We start from the raw sequence: 23,826 nt of genomic DNA on the forward strand, positions 1-23,826 counted from the left end.
CCACTCTGGAGAGCAATTTGGAACTATGCCCAAAGGGCTACAAAAATGTGCATACCCTTTGAGCCAGCAATACTGCTTGTAGGGCTGTATCTCAAAGACATCATAAAAATGGGACTAGGTCCCACAAGTATAAAAATATTTACAGCAGCTCTTTTTGTGATGGACAAGAACTGGAAATTGAGGGAATACCCATCAACTGGGGAATGCCTGAACAAGTTGTGGTATATGAATGTAATGGAATACTATTGTGCTATGAGAAATGATGAACAGGAAGACTTCAGAGAGTCCTGGAAGGACTTATATGAACTGATGCTGAGAGAAAGGAGCAGAGCCAGGAGAATATTGTATACATTAACAACCACAGAGTGTGAGAGGACTGTTTCTGATAGACCTAGCCCTTCATAGCAATGCAAGCACCTAAAACATTTCCAAAGGACTCTTGAGGCAAAATGCCATCCACATCCAGAGAAAGAGTAATGGAATTGTAACACAGAATGAAGCAGATTATTTTCTCTTATGTTATGTTGTTTTTTTCTCATGGTTTCTCCCATTTAATTCTTCTATGCAATATGTCTAATGTGAAAATGTGTTTAATAAGAATGTATGTATGGAACCCATATAATATTGCATACTATCTTGGGGAAGAAGGGAGGACAAGGCAGAGAAAATTCAAAACTTATGGAAGTGATTGCTAAAAACTGAAAACAAATAGATTAAATAAAAAACCAATAATTTAATATTCTGTCTCTCATTACAAAGCTATATTATGCATCTTTAGTGAACAGTAGGCTGATTACAATACCTTCGCCTGATAGCAGAGTCCAGAACCCAGGGTATATTTGTAGCTCCCAGTACCAAAATTCCATCATTGTCCACACCAACCCCTGCACCAAAATAAAGATTATATTCAATAACTTCTTATCTTGCTGCTCCTCTAAATCATACCTACATATATGCAAATGTTATGCCTAGAAAACAGTACTCTGCAGATGATTTATGTAGTTATTATGTTAACCTTCTTTTCTTTAAAACCACTCCCTGATTAAATACTGAAAACGAAATTGTTTCTAATAGAACATATATATATATATATATATTACTGAAATGGTTGTGCAAATACCCTCTTAACCTGAATCTTCCGCAATTTCACATTTGTAATATGCTTTCTAGCAAAATAAACATATATTATAAAAGATTTCATTTCTTACTCACCATGCTCACAGTATGTCACAGACTGATTAATCATCTTATTACTGAGTTATTTAAACAAGTAACCCTACCTTGCATTTGAACTAGGAATTCCGTTTTAATTCGCCGGGCAGCTTCACTTTCATTTTCACTTCTAGAGCCACACAGAGAATCAATTTCATCAATGAAGATAATGGAAGGCTTGTTTTCTCTGGCAAGCTGAAATAAATTCTTAACTAGCCTGAAAATAAACAAATATTTTCAATTCAATTCTGTAATGTTAATTAAAAGAAATTAAGAGGAATAATGCTAAAAAAAACCATAATGGAACTCCTAAAGAGAAATTATTTTTAAGTTTATAATACTTCTTCAAGAAAAGGCACAAGAAACATAAACATCTTCACAAAGGGATGAGTCTTTAACACGGAAGATATTTCACTTTCTAATTTAGTAAGACAGGTACTAATTTTGATATTTGCTCTTTGGGGGGAAAGTAAAGAAGGGCAAGAAAAAACAACGTAATGTTTATATGCAAGAAAAATAAAGAACACAGGTTGATGATTAAGAGACAGAAGGCGCAATCCTAAAAAAATAAGCAAGATATCAGAGGTAGCTGGTGGCCCTCTTGTTAAAGAGTTTGTGGCCTGGAGTCAGGAAGACTTGAGTTCCAAGTCTCGGACACTTTTAATTACCTGTGTGACCCCAGGAAAATCACTTAAGCTGTGTGCTGAAGGATCCTCAACTATAAAATGGGAATAATAATAGCACTCACCAAGGTTTTTGTGAGGATCAAATAAGATAATATTTGTAAAAAGACCTTAACACCTTACACATTGTAGGCACTATATAAATGCTCATTTTCTTCCATTTCCCTTCCCTTCAATGACTTGTTAAGATGTTCTAAGAAGTGGTTTACTTGGCAATGAAAATATCCCCTTTACTTCATTTCTCTGAATATCTACTACTGATCAAAAATGAAGTACTTCTCGTATCTGGTGAGGGTGGATGGGTCTTGAACTGTGAGTTAACTGAAAATATGAAATTTGAGGAGAAGACTCCCTCCAACAATGTAGACTGAAAAGCCATCTCTAATTCACAGTCTCAGAATGTTGCAGAAATAGAGGTGCCAGAAATAAGACTTGAATCCATGTCTTCCTGACTTCAAGGCAAGTCCTCTGCCCATTACACCATGCTGTCTCTTTGACTTTCATTCATTCAATATGAATTTATAAGCATCCATGTGCCAGGTACTAGGGATACAAAAGACAAAAATGAAAGAGTGACAGGTCCCAAAATAATTGTAGGAGCTATATAAAAACTAATCACAAAACTTTCATTTTTTCTATTTTTTCCTCATGGTGACAAAAGAACTATGAAAATTGGTGTAAGAAATAAAATTAAACTTTAAAAAAACTCATATCAGGAAAGATATTCTTGTCCCCAGCAGTATTTTGTCCAAATAAGATCCACTAGTTAATTTGACCTGGTGCTACGATAGCAGGTATTATGTACAGCAAGCCGATATAACAGAAAAATACTGAGTTTTTTATCTGTTTGTTTTACACAAAGTAAGTCTTGAAACTTGTAGTTAAGGACAAAGTGTAACAATATAGTTTTTGTTAAGAGTCTGCCCTTTAAAGGAGAAAAAGGATTATTCAAATTCTCACAATATTCATAGCATTATAGATTTTGGAAGGTATATAATTTAGTGTAATCTCTTCTCTTTACAAATGAAGAAACTGAAATCCAAAGAAATTAAATGATTTGTCCCTGGTCAGAGGTCGAGGATGATAGAGCTGGCATCTGAAATCAGGCCATCTGACTGCAAATCAAGTACTCTTTTTGATGTAGATGTCTCACGTAATAAAATAAGGAGACAAAAACAATCTTTGGTATTACTATAAATACACAGTTTAGAAAAATCCTAATCTCTACAATTCTTTCCATCCCCTGCCAAGATCTCTGAAGTACGAACTAAAGATCTTCATGATTTTGAAGAATATTTCTCTCTATGAAATCTGTTGACCCTTAGGAGATTTGGCTGGGCAACCACATAAAAAAGAAAAGCCTTTTTTCATCCTGTCTCTGTTTAGATCTATTTTTCTTACAAATATACTTTGTATACAAATACTTTAGTTTCTCTTCTTCTGTCATTTTCTAGGAAGAAATGTGCTATAATATTTAAGTTGTGACTCTAATGCAATAGTACTAGTTTTAAACAAACTTTTTACAGGAAAAAAGTGTCATGTAAATGAGTATACATGTGTTAAAATAGCTGGATATAACTGGCACTATTGCCATTTCTCCCACTATTTTCAGAGTTGTCTTCAGAACCAGTCATAAGTTACTAGGAGAACTCAGTCTAATCATTACTTCATAGTGGTACCTTGGTTTTGCCTCCCCAAACTGCTTTACCAGCCTGATCACCCATCATTTTTCTCCACACTTGGATATGAATGACTTCTATTTGTTTCTGGACATCAAATCAACCCTCAAAGACAGAGTTTCTAAGGACATTGAAAAGAATGTGCCACAGAATCTGAAGAATATTCCAAAGGGAGTTCCAAAAATATTTTGATTCATAGTAGCATTTTTTGATTAAGTATGCATTCTCCCAAAATGAACACTGTGATGATGACTGTATACATTTACTTGTACTTATACATTTTGGCATGTTTGTTAAATGATGGGACCCAGTTACACTTTGCATTTTAAAACCCCAAATAAGCCAGAGTAATTTGATAGTCCATCTTTGTTGGTATCTTTTGATTTTATATAACTTTCTTTTCTGAATATATTCCTTCCCCAGCAAACCATCTCTTAAATATAGACTAAAAGAAAAAAAAAAGTAATTTAGCAAAACTAACACATTAGCTAAGTCTGACAGTATATGCAAGGTACAGATGATACATTTACCAAGTCTGCAGATGACACCAAGCTGAATAGGAGTAATAGTATGATTGATTACAGAATCCAAAAATATTTTCACAGACTAGAATCTTGGGTTGAATTTAGCAGGATGAAATTCAAAAGAATTAACTTAAAGGTTCTACATATGGAAAAAAAAGTTCAGTTTCACAAAGATAAGAAGAGGGAGGTGGGCTAGACAACATACCACAATTATCTGAGGGTTTTAGTGACTCCAAGTACAACTAGTAAACAGTGTGACATGGCAGCCAAATTAACTACTGCAATTTTAGCTTTCATTAATAGAGAGGTAAAGGGTCTAGAACAATGCAAGATTATCCTACTACATTTTGTTTTGATCATATCACATCTGCAACACGTATTTGTTTCTGGGCACTTCATGTGATTTAGACCTATAGTGTGGAAAAGTATCCAAAGGACAGAAACAAAAATGGAGAAACGTCTCATGACAGTATAGTAAGAAGACTATTGAAAGAACTGGGGATGTTTAGCCTGAAGAAAAACGACTTGGTGAGCATGTGATAACCATCAAGGGTTTGAAGAACTATCTATCATGTGAAAGAAAGGCTCTCCTTGACCCTAGAGAGTAGAACCAGGTTGACTGAATCAAAGTTTCAAAGAATTAGATTCAGGCCTTATTATAGCATCTGTTTCAGGGGTGGAGTGGAGATGGCATGAGGTACTCCCTTATGGAATGCTCAGGGAAGAAAGTGGAGGTCTCACTTAGGGCAAAAGTAAAGAGTATCAGGGAGAGAAGACAGAGATCACATAGGTATCCGGGAACTAACTTTCCCCTTTGCTCCTTCTAGCTCCTTTGCTCTTTTTGCTGTTGCTAGTTTTCACTGCTTTTCCTTTACTTTCTTTGATTCTGCTTCAATTCCGGTTCTGCTGTTTTCCTCTTGCTTTCATTGTCCATTTCAAAATGGGTGGTTCAACACGTGGCTCAGTCTCTACTTCAAATCAGGGGCCTTGCTTGGAAGGGCTGTCATGTGGAAGAGGCACATGACACGAGCATGATGGGAGATCAGACACAAAGTATGATATAAAGAGCAGTGGCTTTGGACCTAGGACAAAACCAACTCCTTTCATTAACTTTCCGAAAAGGAACTATTTAGCTGCAACTTCCTTTTATCTTCTGATTTCATTTCCAATTTCACTCCTGACTTCTGCTCTCCAGCCCTCTTTTTCTCCCACTTGCTGACAACTTTGCTACCCTGGAAAAAAATCTAAGTCCCGAGGCTCGATTTTCTAGTGACCATCTCACTAGACTGTATCTCAGGTGGGCCCCAACCATGCTCCTTGGCACTCCTGATCCATTCTCCTGACTTCCTTTCCCCCTCCTTGACATTTTACTGGGCATCCCTGCCCTGCCTCGCTCTCATGACAAAGTAAGCTCCTTCAGGCAGGGACTATCTTGCTTGGCATACTGTAAGTACTTAATAAATGCTCAATTGCAAAAATGTCAAAATCTGATTCAGTTTCTCTAGTAGTGTATCTACTTAATATCACCTGATTTGAGAATTGGATATAGTGAACATCTAGTTCAACACACACAAAAAAGGAATCCCGCCTCTAACATACCCACATATTTATCTAGCTCTGATACCAAGTCTACATTACAACCTGAGATATTTCCATCCATTGTTCCCGGTTCTTCCTGCTGGGGCCAAAGAGAACATATCCAATTCTCCCTCCACATGACGGTCCCTTGAATACTTGAAGACAGCCACCATGTTATATAAATGAGCATTTATGGGGTTATGTACCTAGTAGGTGCCAGGCACTTCACTGAGCACTCTCTTCTTGAGTCTTCTCTTCTCCAGGCTCAACATGCCCAGCTCCTTCAACTAATCCTCACATGATAACAACTCCAGGAACTTCATATTACTCCTAAATGCCAGTGGGAGAAGGTAACAGGCTGGAAAGTCTTCACAAAATGGTAATCCTAACCCACAATCTACAGAAGACTGAAAAGCTGCTCAATCCATGTCCATCTAAAGCCTACCTGATACCATTAACTGGCTTCATTAAAATATGATGTTGGGGGAAGCATTAGAGGAGGCATATTTATAAGAACAAAGTTACAAATGGCAGATCAAATGAATCATTTTACAGTGGTTTTTGTGCTATTACAGTGGCATTTTACCTATAACAAATTAATGGAATCATTATAAAATGACATTAATCAAGATAATGTCATGCAGGGTATGACTGTATTTAGCTTTCTCCAAACAGTATATTTCCAAGTACTCTCATTAATAAATAAGAATAATTATCATAACACTAATAATACATAGCTAGCTTTTATATTAAATAAAACAGTATTCTGTTCCTAGCTTGTTTTCTTCCGAGAAGCTGCAATTTAGCAAAATCACCTGAGACTGAATCTTATTATAGTTCTACTTTTCTACAGATAGATCCTTATTAGTGAGCTCATAGAACTTAAACAAAAGAAATAAATTTATTACTTAAATGTCCTCTCCTCCAAAGGTATTGTGTTTCTATAACACCTTAGTACTAATTATCTAACTTAATAAACATAAGTGAATACTCCAAAAAGCAATTAGCAAAACCATAACTAATTTCTGAACTTTTGTAGGAATGGCATTTTATAACAGTGATTATTACCAGATAATCCTTGATAATTATGAAGGAAAGTCTTATAAACTAGTTGATGACTTACTTTTCACTTTCACCTAGCCACTTGGAGACAAGATCAGAAGAAGATATTGAAAAAAATGTTGAGTTGTTGGCTTCTGTAGCAACTGCTTTGGCCAAATAGGATTTCCCTGTTCCCGGTGGTCCAAAAAGAAGGATGCCCCTCCATGGGGTTCTTTTACCTACAGTTTAGAGCAGAAGTTTAAAATAGGAATTTCAGGATTACTAATTTTGATACAGGATTATAACCAGATTTATTACCCAAAATTTAGACTCAAGCAGTAAATAATACTATGGGATACATTTTCATACCAAAAACTGAACAAAAAATCCCACTTTTGACCAGTGGGACACAGAGACCCTGTAGTGCCACAGAAAAAAAAAAAAACAAAAAAAAAACAGAGTCAAGCCAGCCTTTTATAGATACACCTTTAAACTTTTCACTTTTTATTTTTCTATATAGGAGATCATTTTTATTCCTTTCATCATGATTTTATATGTAGATATAATTTTTACTTACTTTAAGTTGTTTCATGAATCACTTTCTGACTAAATGTCAAGTGCAATACATAGTCCTAAGGTGTCACAGGGAGATACCCCTTCTTAGGGGAAAAATATTTGGGTAATAAGTACAGTTCTATGATTTCTAGGAAGGTTATGTGTATAGCTATAGTTACACTTCTTATTTAATACGTAATTATATTGGATACCACTTTGGAGGAAAGTACATATCAACCTAAGAGATTGAAGCTAAAGTGAGTTTCTTAAGCTAATCAGACATCCTCAGATACAGCTTTGTAGCACAAATACTCATTGGGCTTTTCCTCAGTGGATAACTCTCTACCATTTATTTTACTCACAGACATGAGTCAGTGAGCTCACCTGTAAAGAGATGCGGAAACTTAATGGGCAATATCACAGCTTCTTTAAGAGCTTCTTTGGCTCCTTCAAGACCAGCAACATCACTCCATTTTATGTTTGGTCGTTCCATAACAATGGCACCTAAAATAGAAAAATGTTATAAGTCAAATTAAGAAAGACTATGACCTGTTTAGTTTAAATGCTGATGAACCTGGGACGCTCCACCAAAATACTATTCTGAAACTTCGCTGTTGGTGTGGAGGTAATAGGCTCTTGGAACATAAATTGTTTAAGAGCAAACTCTAGCAATTTTACCAAGAAAGGGAGGCTAGACACATGATATGAGTTCTTTGATGGAATGCCAGCCACGGACTATCAGAGCCAAATCCTGAGAGGCTCATGACAGGTTATCTGAAGAGTGATGTATTTTTTTGGCCAGAGAAAATCTTAAAGGCTGTTTAAGTAATAGGGATGGCAACCTGCATCAGTGAAAGGAATGTACACAATTACAAAATCACAGATCACTGAGATAGCAAAGTGTAAAATAGAAATAGTAAAGGAATGCATTATACAATTGCCTGAAAAGGTTAGAAATATTATTTGATAATTTGATAAATAACATGCCAAAGTGGAAAGAAGACTGGACTTATGAGTCAGGAGACTTGAATTTTGTCCTGACTTGGCAACAATTACCTGTGTAAATAAGAAAGTCACTTAATCTCCCTGTCTCAGTTTCTTCAAAGGTATGATAGTATATAATAACAGCTTGTAATTCTATAGTGCTTTAAAGATTATAAGGTACTTAGAGAAGCAGTGTAACCTACAAGGTTGCTTTTTTTTTGTTTTGGTTTAGTTTTTTTGGTCTAGACCAGTCATTGGTGTAAGTCAAAGTTTCCAGTGGTGCCCAATAAAATGTGAATGGACCATATCTTAACCAAATAAATAAAAATACAATAAAAGACTGGTGTTAATGTGTAGTCTTCTAAATCATATGAGGCCTAAGGACATCCTTTCTATTTAAGTCTGACACCATAGGTATAAGAAATTCTCCTAAGAAATTCTCTATACAGAGCAGATCAGCAACTGTTCTCAAATCAATTTATAATCTTAGAGAGTTGTCCAGAACACTAAAAGGTTAGGTTTAAGGGACATCCTTAAACATAGAAAATTACCAGATCATCTCCAGGGCAAAAGGATTTAAAATATTGCTTTGCTGAAGGAAGGAAAATAGAAAGAAAACATTCTCTTTAGGGAAGCATTGTTATGAAAGTTAGACCTACATACGAACTATGAATAAAAGACAGAAAACATAGTACTGTTATCAGTAACATTTTTACCTATTTTTCAATTTTAACTTTCACTCAAATGCCAACTTTATTTCCTTACGTATTAACTAAGTAGTTTAAAATACTTTTCTTCGAAAAAACAAAAATTAGACTAGAACATTTTCATTGGTAAGGCATAAAAAAAGAAAATGTAGTTTCCATTTCTTCTAAAAGTAAAGACATCAGTTTCTGTAAATGTCTACTTCATGAGAAATAATACAATAAAACAAAGAAATGGAAAATGTTTTATCACTCAAATAAAGTCATGGTAGCACTAGACTCAGACTCAGGAGACCTATGTTTCAGTCCTGGTTCACTAGCTGTGTGACTATCAGAGGATAACTACTTAATCTTTCTGAGAAGTCTCACCAAATGTAAAATAAAGGGGTTTGGAATAGATGAGTTTTCAGGTCCTTTCATTCTCTAACATTATGGGATAATTAAATTTTATGTCATATGGTACTGACTGTCCATATTTAGTAAATACACAATCATTACAGGAGGGACTTGCTTTTAAGTACCATTTTGTTGCTGAGTCGTTTTTAGCTGTGTCCAACTCTTCATGACCCCATTTGGGGTTTTCTTGGAAAAGATGGTTTGCCATTTCCATCTCTGTTCATTTTGTAGATAAGGAAACTGAGGCAAACAGAGGTTGCCCAGGGTTACACAGCTAGTAAGTATCTAAGGCCAGTTTTGAACTCAGGAAGGTTAAGTCTTCTTGACTCCAGGCCTGGCACTCTATCCACTGTACCACCTAGCTGCCAAAGTACGATTTACAATACCCAAAACATCTCTGGGATATAGAAAACAAACACTATTCTCATTTTAAAAATAAGTCACGAAGATTACAATGTCTTGCAAATCCTACAGACAGTGACAGTCAAAACTGAATCACTGATTTAAGAAGATAATTAAAAGATTTTTATAGGAGTACAGGGTAAGATGAAGAAGGGTTAAGGAGAAAAATATTTGTGGGTATTTTATAAAGTGATTAAACTACTTGCAAATTATTTATGAAGGTAAGTAGGGATTAAGAAGAATAAGGTTGCAACATAAGAAGCTATGGCAATAACCAGAATAAAATAATTTTTAATTTGTTCTGCCACTGGGCTTTCACAACTGACTAGGCTGAAACCTCCTATACATGTTGCCTAGTTCTATTAGAATGTAAGGTCTTTGACAGTAAGGACGATGCTGCTTTTTCATTTGTTTCCCCAGAGCTTAGTAGTGCTTTGCACTTAAAAAGCATATGAGTTTTTTTTAAATTTTGTCCAATTAATGGCTTATCTATTCCCTTTAATAGTCTGCTAAAATAGTAAGATTCATAATCTGTCATTTATAATCACTAGGTACATTGTTTCACAGCAATATTATGTCTGATGTATAGATCACCAATCTATCTGACTGAGTCTTGCATCATTAATATCCACCTAAGAGTTACAGATCTCTGGCAGATTTTCAGTTTAGCTAATACAGAGTCAATGCAGAAGACAAAGGAGAAAATAACTGGAAGTCTTTCATTAAATAGGGAAACAAAAAGGCAACTGCTGTTATGTGAAAAGCCCCATCCACAGAGGGAGAAGACTCCTTTTTAAATGATCTAAATCAAAGAGCTGCAGATGATTTAATATCAATCTCATTAACATTTAGGGAACTTTGGCTCTTGAATCTTATTTAAATATATCATTTAAATCTGCCAGTTAATTATGAATTTATTTTGAAAAGGTGACAAATTTAAAGGAGAATTCTAAAGCAACCTTGAAGTTGATTCTGTAGTTTCTTTTTCTCTGGATCATCTGATTCTCCATCCCCATCACTGTCATTCCTAATAAAAAGAATTAAATATATTCAAATGATCATTCACTGATAGAACATAAGACAGATATGAGTAATAAATGGAAAATTCAAACTTTGGATGTTTATAATTTTTAGGGAGGGAATTTCAAATTTGTACATTATTCATTAAGTGCTGGAAGTAATTTGTCATTTTGGGTTGACAGATTAAAATAATAAGTACTAAAACATCAAATCTATTACATATATCAAATGATGAATCTTGAATGGAAAAAAAAGACTTAAGCAACCATGAAGCAGAGCTCCAAATTTTACTAGTCTTATACACTTGGCTTATCAGACAACAAACTTTGTTTTGCTTAATTTCTCTTAACAAACCACTAATTTACTATTGATTTACATAATAATTTGGTTTTTTATAAAGTTAACAAAATGTATTAGAACAAACACACAATTTATTCTACAATTGGAAATGTTTAATGTTTTCTCTGAAAATGTTTCAAGGATTTTTTAGGTTTTTTTAATACTCTGTTGTTTGGTTTACCTTTATGGTTTAAATATAAAGAATAATTGTTAATTCTTATTCCACAGGAGATGCTCATTTCTCAATTTTTTTATTTAAGAGAGCAAATGAACCAGAACATATTTTGTTTCTTTTTGTGTTTTTTTGTAGTTGTATACTAATTCCAATTTATTTGAAAATGGACTTTAAAAAAATAAATTTATATATCCCATGTACCACTTTGTAAAAATGATCAGAGGCCTTTTACATTTATATAATGCAAAATCTGAAATTAATGGGAAAAATTAGTCATTTTTAAAAATTCAATTAAAATATTTATTAAGCCCCAACTCTACATGGCATAACGATGTATTCGGGGAACAAAATAATGACGAATAATTATAATTTCTATCTGCATCTACAGAAAGAACTGGTAAAAAGTAGTATGTATAAAATGATTTTATATGCGTGTCTAATGGTACCCATAGAAGAGAGGAAAGAAGGAGGAAAAAAGAAAAAAAGAAGGTTACACGATAACTTTATTACATATTTAAAAGGAATAGTAAGTTGCATATAATAGATTTGCAGTTTCACATGGAATCACCTTTTTTTTCCTATTCTACTATGTTGTTGAAATGATTATTCTATTTCTTAAGTTAAGAATAAAAGAAATAAAACTTTTTAAAAAGAAAGAAAAAGGATAGTCTCTATCATCCTCAAGGAGCTTATAATCTGGAGCTTAAAATCTATCAGGCATATATATAAATAATTATAAACATGTCAAAAAATTAGTAAATACATATGAGAGGATTTTCCACAAATTTTTTCCCTTCCTGTAAACTGTAAGGATGGGCCAAGCAACAATTTATTTATTTGCAGTTTAAGAGCTCAAATATGAATAATTTAATATAGACTACTCAGCATAGTAATGTCAAGGTCTATATATTTATTGCAAGTGATACATAATAATCATACTGATGAAATATTAACAAAATAATAGGTATTAATACTGATCTTTTAAACTAGAACTTTTCTCACAGTGAACTTAATGGTTCTTTTTTAAGTCTACTAGTGATGACAGCACAGGAAAATGGGCCTGGGACCACTACTTGAAAACATAACAGGTTTGAAAACTAAGGAAACCATTTGTAGAAGCTACCACTCCTTTTCTCCACTTTATTTGGGGAAAATTTTTGCTTTATCACCACCTAAGATTTTAATGGTTTTAAACAAATAATTTTTATCTTGAGTACTGAATCCAGAAAATAAAGGTTTCAATAGCTGTGTACTAGACATACCCCTTCTCATCAGCTGGGCTGGATTGTCCCTCTTTCACTGGCTTCTGTGGGGCTTTCTCTTTCTTTTTCAGGTATTCTTTTAGTTTCTCAGCTCTATCAAGATATTCTCCACACTTTACCCTGATACTTTGCTTTGCTTTGTCACCTTGTGCTTCATCTAATTAAAAAGAGAGAGAGATTCTTTGTTAATGACTTAAGGAGCAGATTTAATATCTACCTGTTTTTTCTGCTCTGATATTCTGAAGAATCCAGGATTACAGTGGTGTACATTGCACAATCTCCACGTTTTAGATCTCAATCCTTGTAAATATTTTTTTTTTTACTTTGTGACTTTTGCTCATGTTTTTCCTTAAGGATCTATTCAATGCAACACAGAGCTTTTACTTAGTACCTTGAAGATAACAATGTTGCATGCAAGCTGCCCATCCAACTGTGCTTTTTAAATTTTGAAAATAGCATTTTGGGATCTGAGAGATTGTCTCTACCTTTTAAATCAGACTAAATTGAAGTCTTATCCCTTAAAAAAATAAAGACAGGTTCAAGTGGCCAACGGAGTACTTAAATCATTGAGACTGAGTTTGTGTATGATATGTAAAAAAAATAGACTATATATATATATACATATATATATCAAGTGTATAAGTTTAATTATCACCTTTTCTCCACTTAAGAGTAGATAATCAATAGCTCCCTGTTCCCAATAAAACCACTTGTGAATAAGAAAAATGAAAATCATAAAATATTAACCATTTCTCTTATCTCCAAAAATCTTTACTGATAGCAATTACTTCATAAGCATTAAAGATAAATCTTACACTTATCAATTTTACAACAAAGTATCAGTAAAATTCTGAAATGTGAATGACAGAAATGCATACTGTACATTAAGCTGGCCAGACAAAAAATTTCTGAAAAAATAGTACACATTAAAATTAATCTTTCATATATCAGCTTTGTAACTCAAACTCAAAACTGGAGTTTAAAAGTTTACATGATACTAATACTCATTTGTTGGATTTACAAATAACTGGCATTTACCAACAATTCTTAACCCCCAAAATTTTTATTTCACCTGTTTTTGAAGGAAATTCCATCTTAATACATAGATGCCATATTTCCAACTATTCTGAGAAAAAAATGTAAAAGTTCAGATAATAAAACTTATCTGAGTTAGCAGATTAATTTCCCAAAATTGTATATATGCCAATTCCATTAAATTTAAAAGCACTACCATTCACACATCAAATACTACAATGTAGACGTATTTGTTAGCTAAGCTTGAGTATTCAACGTTGATTCAGATGATACAAATTTCAATTTCATTAAATATGCAGAGCATTAAACTGGGCTCTGAGGATATATAAAATTTAGATAAAATACAATCCCTGCTTTCATGGAAGAGGGATATAACAATGTACTCATACTTCAAAACAGAAATAACTGTAATATATAATTACATATATTTGAATGATAAAAGTGCTACATTAATCTCTAAGGAGTAAAAGTATTATTGATGGGAGAATAAAGTGTGATTTCATGGAAGACATAGTATTTAAATTGAGCTTTAAAACATGGATAGGAATAAAATGAGGAATGAGGACAGGGTAGGGGAGAATACAGGTAGGAGAAACAGTACAAACAAGGGCATGGAGGCAAAGTATAGGGATAAGTTGAGGGCAATGAGGTATAGCCAAGAGCATTGAGAGCTGGAGCCAGGGAAACACCTGTGGTCCAAAGATCAATTTTGACAACTGGGAGTCACATGATTATGGGCAAGCTATTTCATCTCTGTAAATCTCAATTTCTTTATCTGCAAAATAAAGAAAATACTACCTACAGAATATCTATTTAGAAGACTGCTGTTAGAATAAAGTAAGATAACTTATGCTAAAGAGCTTCTTTGCTAATTTTAAAGTGCTTTATGTTAGTTAAAATTAATATTATGCAGGGGAAAGCCAATGAGCAGTCATTTTGGCTGGAGAGGAGAAGAGTATGAGATAAATCTGGAAAGGAAGGGTGATGGAATGGAAGCCTGATGATGTCACGCAGAGAAATGTGAATTTTACTAAACAGGCAAGAATTAGTGAAGACTTTTGAGTAAAAGATATGATAAAACATGCATAAATCTGGTTATAGCAACTCCTGAAGACCATCTGCAAAAGCGTAGAGGGATTGTGATATGCATTAATGGAAACAGTATCCACAATGATGAAATCGAAGATCCCTGAAAGTGTTATAGTATCTTTCTTTTATTTTTAAGAAAAGTTAAAGAAGAAAAATGATTAACTAGTGAAATCTTACATTTAACTACATGGATAAAATACTGTACAGCATTTTGATATAGATGGAAGGCTTCTTCATAGTTCCCTGCTTTATCTTCTTGTGCTGCTTTGCTAGCAAGGTCTATTGCTTTCTGTAGGAAGACACATATAACAATGTAATGAAAAACAAAGTAGGATGATTATAATGTAAACAATATAAAATCAAATTATTCTGGAAAACCTCCCACTGAATGGTCAAATAATCTTAAAACAAACAAATTCCATTCATGTTTTCTAAAATCTAACTGTGCTTTAATTCAATGAAACAAAATTTGTAACAAATTACAATTCCCACAAATACCATCTAAATACAATACATATCTAATACCTATCATGAATATTTCTATGTACAGATTTAGTTCAAAAAACAAATCTTGGGTCCTATTCAAAATCACCCAATATCTTAAAGTTCAACAGAAAGAGAACAATTCTAAAAAAAATACAAAATGCAAATACTGTTCAATTTAAAGTACAGCAGCCAAGAATTAAGTTTTCAATTTGAAGTAATAAAACCAAATTCCATAAAAACAGTAAGAATTCAAATATTTCAAGAGAAAGGAAAAATTTAGACAAATAGAAAAAAAAAACATTTTATACCTACTGTAAAAAAACTAAACGTCTCCACTGCAAGAACCACCATTCATTATTGGGTAATATTCTGTTTATTTTCTTTAATGTTAACTAAACTGGATCCCATTCCATCAAAAACTGTAAATGTTCACAGTAACTGACTAATTAGCAGTTATAAGGGATGTCACCTCTCTGGGCCTAAGTCAGGGTATCTATGAAATGAAGGGGTCAGACTTTTTTTTTGAGGTTTGAAATACGTTACAAGAGAATCTGAGAATTTCACAGGTGGACATGACCTTATAGATCATCTGGTCCAACCCTTTCCTATCACAGATACCCACACTCAGTACTATAGAGGTGAACTGATTTGTTCAGAATTACAAAGAAAATTAGCTGCATCTGAAGGCCTCAGATCCAGGTCTCCATAAATTGCATTTCAAGGTTTTTTCCACTGTGGCCGCAAAGTTAATAGAAGACTCTGTTTCCTTCATTTCAAACAATGAAAATCCCATAAAAATAGGGGGAAAGAGATCAAACAAGTACCACTTCACAGATTTCTCAATAAGGCAAGGATCTGTGACTATCAGGTTGGTGATTCCCTTTACCAATCCTGAAATTTTCTCTAAAGAGGCTGAAGAGAAATGAGACTTGCCTCATCAAAAGTATCAGAGGTGAGATGTGAACCCACATCTTCCTGACTCCAGCACTCTGTACGATACTGTTTCTAGCTTTTAACAGATAAGGAAAAACTGATGCAAGCCAGAAACTTTATATAGACTCATAGTTTCATGGAATCCATGGAAAGGATTTTTTTAGGCTAACAGTTTGACACAAAGTATCTAATGCTGTTACAACTGGTTTTAAAAGAACAATTTAAAATCAAGAAGCATAGAGTTGTATGGTCTAAAGAAAAAAAAAACGCCTGTGCTCCTTTTAGTCAAACTTATGCAAACTTCCTTGCACTTATACTGAAAACTGTATTTCCATTTTTCTCATTTGGGAATACCATAAATATAAGCAAGCCTAGTAAGATCAGTAAAACCATTATAGAACCATTATTTGCACGTATGCAGGGTTTGAAGAAGCAACGGCCAGAATGGTGCTCGGCTCTACAAGGCGTGTCTAGGTCCTACCCGGTTCGAGGTATAGGAGCACATATCAGGTTATAAACCAGGTCCTATCCCCAAAGTCCAGGAAACTGGTTCTTAAGAGGTGCCGGTCTGACAGCGAAAGCCACCCCCCCACATCGACACTGAACACGTTTCAATGCCGGGACACTACTGCAAGAATCAGACCCCAAGAGTTTCTGTCCCTCCCCCTCAACATCTGGAGCAGTTCCGATGAACAGCTGTCCCAGCAGCTCCGCAGCTCCGTTCCACGGGAAGGTGGAAGGAGCCCTCGCAGCTCTGGGGGGTCGAGAGAACTGAGTTTTGGTCTTGCCTTCTGCAGCCCCAGCTGTGGGGCTTTCGGCAAGTCACTCCTCTGGGCCTCAGTGTCCTCATCTGTAAAACAAAGTCCTTAGCAGCTGGACGGCTCGACGGGCGCCCGGTACCAAACCAGGGCTGGGCTACCGGAAGCGCCCAGTTAGACTATGAGCCCCTGGAGGGCAAGAGCTGGCGTTTCTTGTTAATATTGGAGTTATTATCGCTTCTCCTTACTGCTTATCCCGGGCGCTTAGCTCAATACCGGCACCTGGAAGTACAGGGGGGCTTCCAGGGCAGGGGCGGCGGAGAGCCCCGGGATCCTCACACAAGGACTGGGGGGGAGTGGGCCGCGACTCTTCCCCTCCACAGCACATACAACAGCCCCAAACATCCCCTCCCCTTCCCCCCGCCCCCCCCGCCTAGTGACCTCGTGACCTCGCGCCCCCTGGAGGGCCGAGGCGGCGGAGGAGGTGGTCTGGGTACCTGGAGGTTGGTAGATGACATGGCGGCGGGAGGAGCCCACGGCCAGGGGAGAAGGGTGGAAAGCGAGAAGCCAAAACAGCGTCGGGTCACGGACGACAGTGGCAGGCTCGGGGTGCCGCGGGTGCAGAGGCCGGAGGGTGCCTCTGGGCTCCCGGGAAGACGGTATCTCTTCCGGTCTTTCTCCGGCAGCTTTCGAGGGTCCCACGATACCCCTCCCCCCCAACCTTCCTTACTACTTCCTCAAACTCAATCCCCCCCCAATCGAGTTACTGTCCCGCCCCCATTCAGGAGGCACTTCCTTCTACGTCACCCGCAGGGCGCCGTGACGTCACCGCCCATCCTGCCTGGGAATGTCTGGCCCCGTTCAGGAGGCGGGGCTGAGTCTTTTCCTCTCCGAGGTCGGGAGGAGAGAGTCCGAGGGCAGGGAGCTAGAGCGCAGATGCATCCAGCTCACTGGCAGGAGGGGCGGAGCGAGGGCGGGGCTCCATGTGAAGGCTGCTCCTTCCTTCCCCGCCCCCTCCTCAATACCTGGCATACCTTGCATTGTACTCAGTAGGTATTTAATGAGTGCACACTTGTTGGGGATTAGTAGGTCTTAAAAAGTAGAATCACGAGTCTTTGCATAGGATTTCTATTAGTCAGTGGCGCCTGGACTCGTTCCTGCCCTGGGCGCTGATACAACCCTGGTTATTTTTATCCGAGATCTTATCGTACCTGAGTCATGGAAGCCGCTTACTCCGGAGTCACCGCCCGATGGAAGGGCGTGACACGTGGAAGTGGAGGAACGCGGATGTGTGCCCCGGCAGAGGGCTAGAGTGTGGGGGGTTTGTTACTGCCCAGACTTGTGATTTCGTTCCTATGTAGAGCGACCGCTGGGCGGTTACTTAATTGTCTTAGCGGTAGGACTTGAACCCAGTACTTCTATATGCCATACTCCTCTCAAGATTCACACACTTAGGTCCAAATAATAATATTTGGGGTAGAGTTAAATTTTTTATAGTCCTGCAATTTACAGTGGTTCCAAGAATCAAGATGATTACTTGAATCTAGAAGTCACTTTTAACCAAAATTATCTTCATTGCCCGTGTGATGAAACTGACAAGAGTAAACATGAGGTATCCCAAGGGTGAGGAAGATTTTGATACATTGTATCTGTCTATTACCAACCTAGTATAATGAAAAGAATGCTCAGCTTGGAGTCTTAAGGGACCTTGATTCAAAGTCTGCTTAGTGTTAGTCGCAGGACTATTGGCAAATAATGTCCCCAAATTTCAACTTTTAAAAGGGGATAATAATAATTATAGTACTTTACAGGGTTGTGAGGATCAAATGACAAAGTTTATGTAAAATCTTTTTTGAACTTTAAAGCATTACGTAAATATAACACGTCAGTCTCAAAGGCAGTTGTCTAGGAAAGGTTCATCTCCACAACACTTCCTTGCCTGGATGAGGGCTCTGGGAGCCAAGCTATAGTGAGGGCTGGTGGTCTGGGGGAGGCCACTGCATCTGTCAGGGCTATTAGGTTTAGCTGCCCATTAAAGGTAATTAACTAGTTGGCAATTGGTTATGGTGGGAAGGATATCAGGTCTCTTTGCCCCAAGAGTTGCTTCTTGAGGGTAGAGACTATTTCTCTTTTCCTCCCCCCTTTGTTATTCCTAGTACCTAGAAGAGCACCAGTATCTGAAACATGATTGGTACTTAATAAAGTCTTGTTTCAGTGCATTAATTCAAATCCCTGTTTTATAAATGAGAAACTCAGGTTCAAAGACATTAACTGCCTTTGCTAAGGTAGTGCAAGAGATCAGTGGTAAGTAAGGCTGTTGATTCTGCTACTCTTTTAAATGCTTTTCTTCCATAGCTCAGATGTTCACAAAAACTATTCTATATTTCCACTTTTTAATACCTTAGAATCTTTCAAAGTTCAAAAAAGACCTCTGAGTCCCTTACACCCTAGTCTTTTCTCTGGTTGTAACTCCTTGACTGTTTTTGGTAGTAGCCTCTTAATCAAGGCCCCTTGGAGCGTGACTTGTATGACATTATACTGCTCCCTCCTACCATGGATCTAATTATTATCTCTACCTGTATATCTGCATTAGTATAGATGGCCCGTAGATTTAAATATCCAGCCCCAGGCTCCTATATCCCCTGCGATTCAATCCCCTCAATAACTGCTTATTAGAGATTTCAAACTTGATTTCCTGGAGATGTCTCAAACTCAACATATGTAAAACACCACTCCGCCTCTGTACTCCACCCTTTTACCAAACTTCCCAGTTTCTGTCAAAGGTAGCACCGTTCTTCTAGACCTGTTTGTAACTTTAATATAATACTCTAGGAGGGATAGATAAGACCACATCTCTTTCTTCAAGGACTTTCACTCCACTCCTTCAGGAGATAAGACATTAGACACATAATTATGAGGTTAGAAATGTCCCACAAACAATTAGAAACATGGCACAAGTCAAGATTACAAATTTTGATTTGAGTGTTATCTCATGGGATCATAACTGAAGCTTTAGTAGGGTTCTAAATTAAGTTGGTGGTTGCGTAAGTACAGAGAAAGGGTTGGATATAAAAGATGTTATAGAAAGAAACAGCAAGAATTAGTACCTGGTAGAACTCAATAGAAAAAACAAAGGGTACTTGGGACCCACCTATAAAACAACTCCCCTAATCAAACTTCCCACAATGGGCAGGCCCATCAATGGATGGAAAAGATCTTCTTTAATCACATTATTCAATCAGAGGCACTTTTAGTAAAAACAACAACAACAACAACAAAAATAGCAAAAGATCCTAATTTGATTGCCATCACATTTCACCCTTCCAGGATCCCTGGCCTTACAAAAATGGCCAGGGATCCTGGAACAAACAGAGGCATTATACTTCTTGATTACACTAAAACAAAAACAACAAAAGATCCTACTTGCTTGTCCTTACAGGTACCATTATCAGAAAGAGAGGGACTAGATTTTTAAGAGGAAGATTCTAAGTTCAACTTGGAATACTTTCAACAGTTAAGGATAAACTTGGACCATGTCCACAAAGATCCATGGTGTAAATTCCTGTTTCTTTGTCACAAGTAATTTTCATGTGCTAACAAATTGAGGCAATGGGTCAGAGGGTTATGTTCTCTGACTCCAGAAAGTGTAAATACTCTAAGGGTGAGGTTTTACTTTGGGACTTAGTTTTTGGAAGAAGGTTTGAGTGCCATACATGACTCTGGGAAGCTGTTTTAAGGAGGCCCCCCCCCAGCTTTGAAAACCCAAATGTTGGTGCTTCCCTCTCTGGTAACTGTGGTCACATAGTTGGGGTCCAACTGTCTAGTGAATTCAGGCAGAGGAAGCCATGTCTGTTGATCTTTGATTTCTCTGTATTTTCTTTGAAGTTCAGGGTGTTGACTCCCCTGAACTAGGTGAATGACATATGTGCTTGGTTAAAGGAATGATGCATGTGCTTGATTAAGGTGATTATTAGCCCCTTAAAAGTTGCTTTCCTTTTATGAATGCAGATTTAAGAACCTGTGATAGCAGGCCCCCTTGTATATGTTGGGGTGCTTACTGTTACACCACCCTCAGAGATCCTCCTTGAACCTCTCCTCCTATAGCCAATCAGTGACTGAGAATTCTCCATTCTGTTTCAGAAATCTCTCACCTCAGTGACTCTTTTTCCATACTCACCGTATCATCCTATTTCAATTTCTCACTAATTCCGACTTCTCCAGTCATTTCCTTCTCTGTTCTATATATAGCCACTAAATTAGTCAATGAATCAACAAACACATAACACATAAGTGTATTCTAAACACAGACAAAAAAAGTACAGTATAACCTTAGGAGAAGCATCAGTGGCTAGAAAAATAAGGAAAGGTACACAGTAACAGCCATAGGGTGCGAAGACTGTTTCTGAGAGACTAAGCCCTTCACAGCAATGCAAGGACCTAAAACATTCCCAAAGGACTCTTAATGCAAGAGAAAGAACTATGGAATCAAAACGCAAAATGAAGCAGACTATTTTCTCTTGTGTTATGTTTTGGTTTGGTTTTTCTCATGGTTTCTCTCATTAATTTTAATTCTTCTGTGCAGCATGAGTAATGTGAAAATGTGTTTAATAAGAATCTATGTGTAGAACCCATATAGGATTGCATGCCACCTCAGGGAGGGAATGTGAAAGGAGGGGGAGAAAATTCAAAATTTATGGAAATGATTTTTGAAAACTGAAAACAAATTAAATAAAAAAAGAAAAATAAGGAAAAGCTTCATGTAGGAAAGAGTTGCTTGATCTGAGTCTTCATGGAAACTAGAAAAACTCAGCTAAATTAGAATATTTGCTATTCCTTGACCATGCCTCTCACTTCCCTAACTGTTTGCTTTTGCTCATTCTGTACATTTTGCTTACCGTTCTCCTTGGGATTCCCATAGTATTTTGGGTTTTTTTAACTTCTTATTGCAATTTTATATCCTTAGAAATATAAAACTATTAGCTTTTCAATGCCATGTCCTTTTTTTAAAAATTCAATTCAAAACCAACATTAAATGCTTTCTGTGTGCAAAGCAGGGGATTTAAAGATGAAAACAAAAGTGCCCTTGCAGTTTGCCTTCTGCCAGGAAGATAGACGTGCGAGTAATTAAATATAAGATAATTTGAGGGGAGAGCACTAATATCTGGGGGGAACCAGCATCATAGATTTATTTTGAAACTGGAAGGGACCGCAGCAGCCATCTGATCCAACTCCTACCCACAAGGAATCCCCTATAACATACCTAGTAAGTAGTTGTTCAGCCTCTGTTTAAAGACTTCCAATGATGGAAAGCCTACCACCTCCCAGGACTGCCCATTTGACTTCTAGACAATTGTAATTGTTAGGAAGTTGGGTTTCTTTTCCCCTGATAAACCTAAATTTGTCTCTTTACAACTTCTACTCATTGCTGTGGGATCAAACACGAGTCTAATCCCTTTTCTATGCAACAGTCCTTCAAATTCTTGAAGATAGCTATCATATTCCTTCCACACTAAACATCCCTATATTCTTTACTATATTCTCAATGCCATTTCATATAGGCCCCTTACTACCCACGTTGTCTTCCTCTAGACACTCCAGCTTGTCAATGTCTTACTAATTGGCACCCAGAACTAAACACAATAATACAGATGTGATCTGACCAAGACCAAATACAGAGGAACTACTTGTTCATGGAAGTTATTATACCTTTTAATACAAGTCAAGTCAAGTCAAGTCAGCAAGCATCTGTTAAGCATCTTCTATGAGCCAAGCATTGTGTTAAACACTTGGTGTACAAAGAAAGGCCCCCCAAATAGTTCCTGATCTCAATGAGTTTACAGTCTAATGGGGGAGACAACATGCAAGCAATTACATACAGATAAGATAAATTCACGAGAAATTGGAAGTATCTTGCAGGAAAAGCAATGACATTAAAGTGTGTTGGGGAAGGCTTGTTGCAGAAGGTGGGATTTTAGCTGGGACAGACCTTAAAGAAACTAGGAGTCAAAGATGAGGAGAAAGAGCATTCAAGGCTTGGAGAACAGCTAGACAAAAATGGCCAGAGATAGAGAATTCCAGGCATGGAAGACAGTCAGTAAAATGCAGAGTAGAGACATGGAATGTCCTGTGTGAGGAAGAGCAAACCTCTCAAACAAATGCAGGAAAGCATATCCATCCTTTACTGATCACAATGAAATGAAAATTAAATAAAGGGCTGTTGGAAAAAAAAAGTATCAACTTTTGATCAACTGGAGACTAAATAACTGCATCCTAAAGTGGTGGGTCAAAGAACAAATCACAGAAACAATAGATAATTTCATTAAAAATAATGTCAACAATGAGAAAACATAGCAAAAAATTTTCAGTGTTTCAAAAGCAGTCCTTAGGGGAAAATTTACATCTCCAAACACTTGTAGTAACAAAAAGAGAAAACAGATCAGTGAATTGGAAATGCAACAGAATACTAGAAAATCAGCAAATTTAAAAATCCCAGTTAAACAACAAAATAGAAATCCTGAAAAAAGAAGGGATTAACAAAATTGAAAATAATAAAAATTGAATTAATCAAAGTAGAATTTTTTAATAAACCAGAAAATAGAGCATTACCTAATTTGATTTAAGAAAAAATCCAAATTATAAGTTTAAACATTAAAAAGGAGTATTTACAACAAATGAAGAAAAGATTTATTAGAAAATAGCATGTTGCCGAACTAAATGCCAATAAAACCAACAAATGAATATTTGCAAAAATATGAAATACTCAACAGAGCAAAAATTAGAAAATTTAAACAATTCCAGTTTTAGGAAAAGAAACTGAACAAGCTGTAAATGAAATTTAAAAAACCCACTCCAGGATCAGAGAGATTCACAAGTGAATTCTATCAAACATTCAAGGAACAATTAATTCCAGTATTACATAAATTGGAAATAAAGCAAAAGAAGGTATCCTACTAAATTCGAAGATTCTAAAA

At 36.3% G+C, this 23,826-nt stretch overlaps 1 protein-coding gene across 1 annotated transcript in view; it reads right to left on the bottom strand.

Annotated features, from left to right (window-relative positions):
- VPS4B (vacuolar protein sorting 4 homolog B) overlaps window positions 1–17,804 on the bottom strand; it is a 32,439-nt gene extending 14,635 nt beyond the window's left edge. The window contains exons 1-8 of the mRNA XM_072605524.1: window positions 17,353–17,804; window positions 14,856–14,967; window positions 12,555–12,711; window positions 10,718–10,785; window positions 7,657–7,776; window positions 6,800–6,956; window positions 1,281–1,429; window positions 803–884 (exon numbers count right to left, since the gene is read on the bottom strand). Of these exons, the coding sequence (XP_072461625.1) occupies window positions 803–884; window positions 1,281–1,429; window positions 6,800–6,956; window positions 7,657–7,776; window positions 10,718–10,785; window positions 12,555–12,711; window positions 14,856–14,967; window positions 17,353–17,373 (866 nt within the window). The 5' untranslated portion in view covers window positions 17,374–17,804. The remainder of the gene's footprint in view (window positions 1–802; window positions 885–1,280; window positions 1,430–6,799; window positions 6,957–7,656; window positions 7,777–10,717; window positions 10,786–12,554; window positions 12,712–14,855; window positions 14,968–17,352) is intronic.
- Between the last annotated feature and the right edge of the window lie 6,022 nt (window positions 17,805–23,826).

This window comes from Notamacropus eugenii, chromosome 4, assembly GCF_028372415.1.
Source record: "Notamacropus eugenii isolate mMacEug1 chromosome 4, mMacEug1.pri_v2, whole genome shotgun sequence".
Lineage (NCBI taxonomy): Eukaryota > Metazoa > Chordata > Mammalia > Diprotodontia > Macropodidae > Notamacropus > Notamacropus eugenii.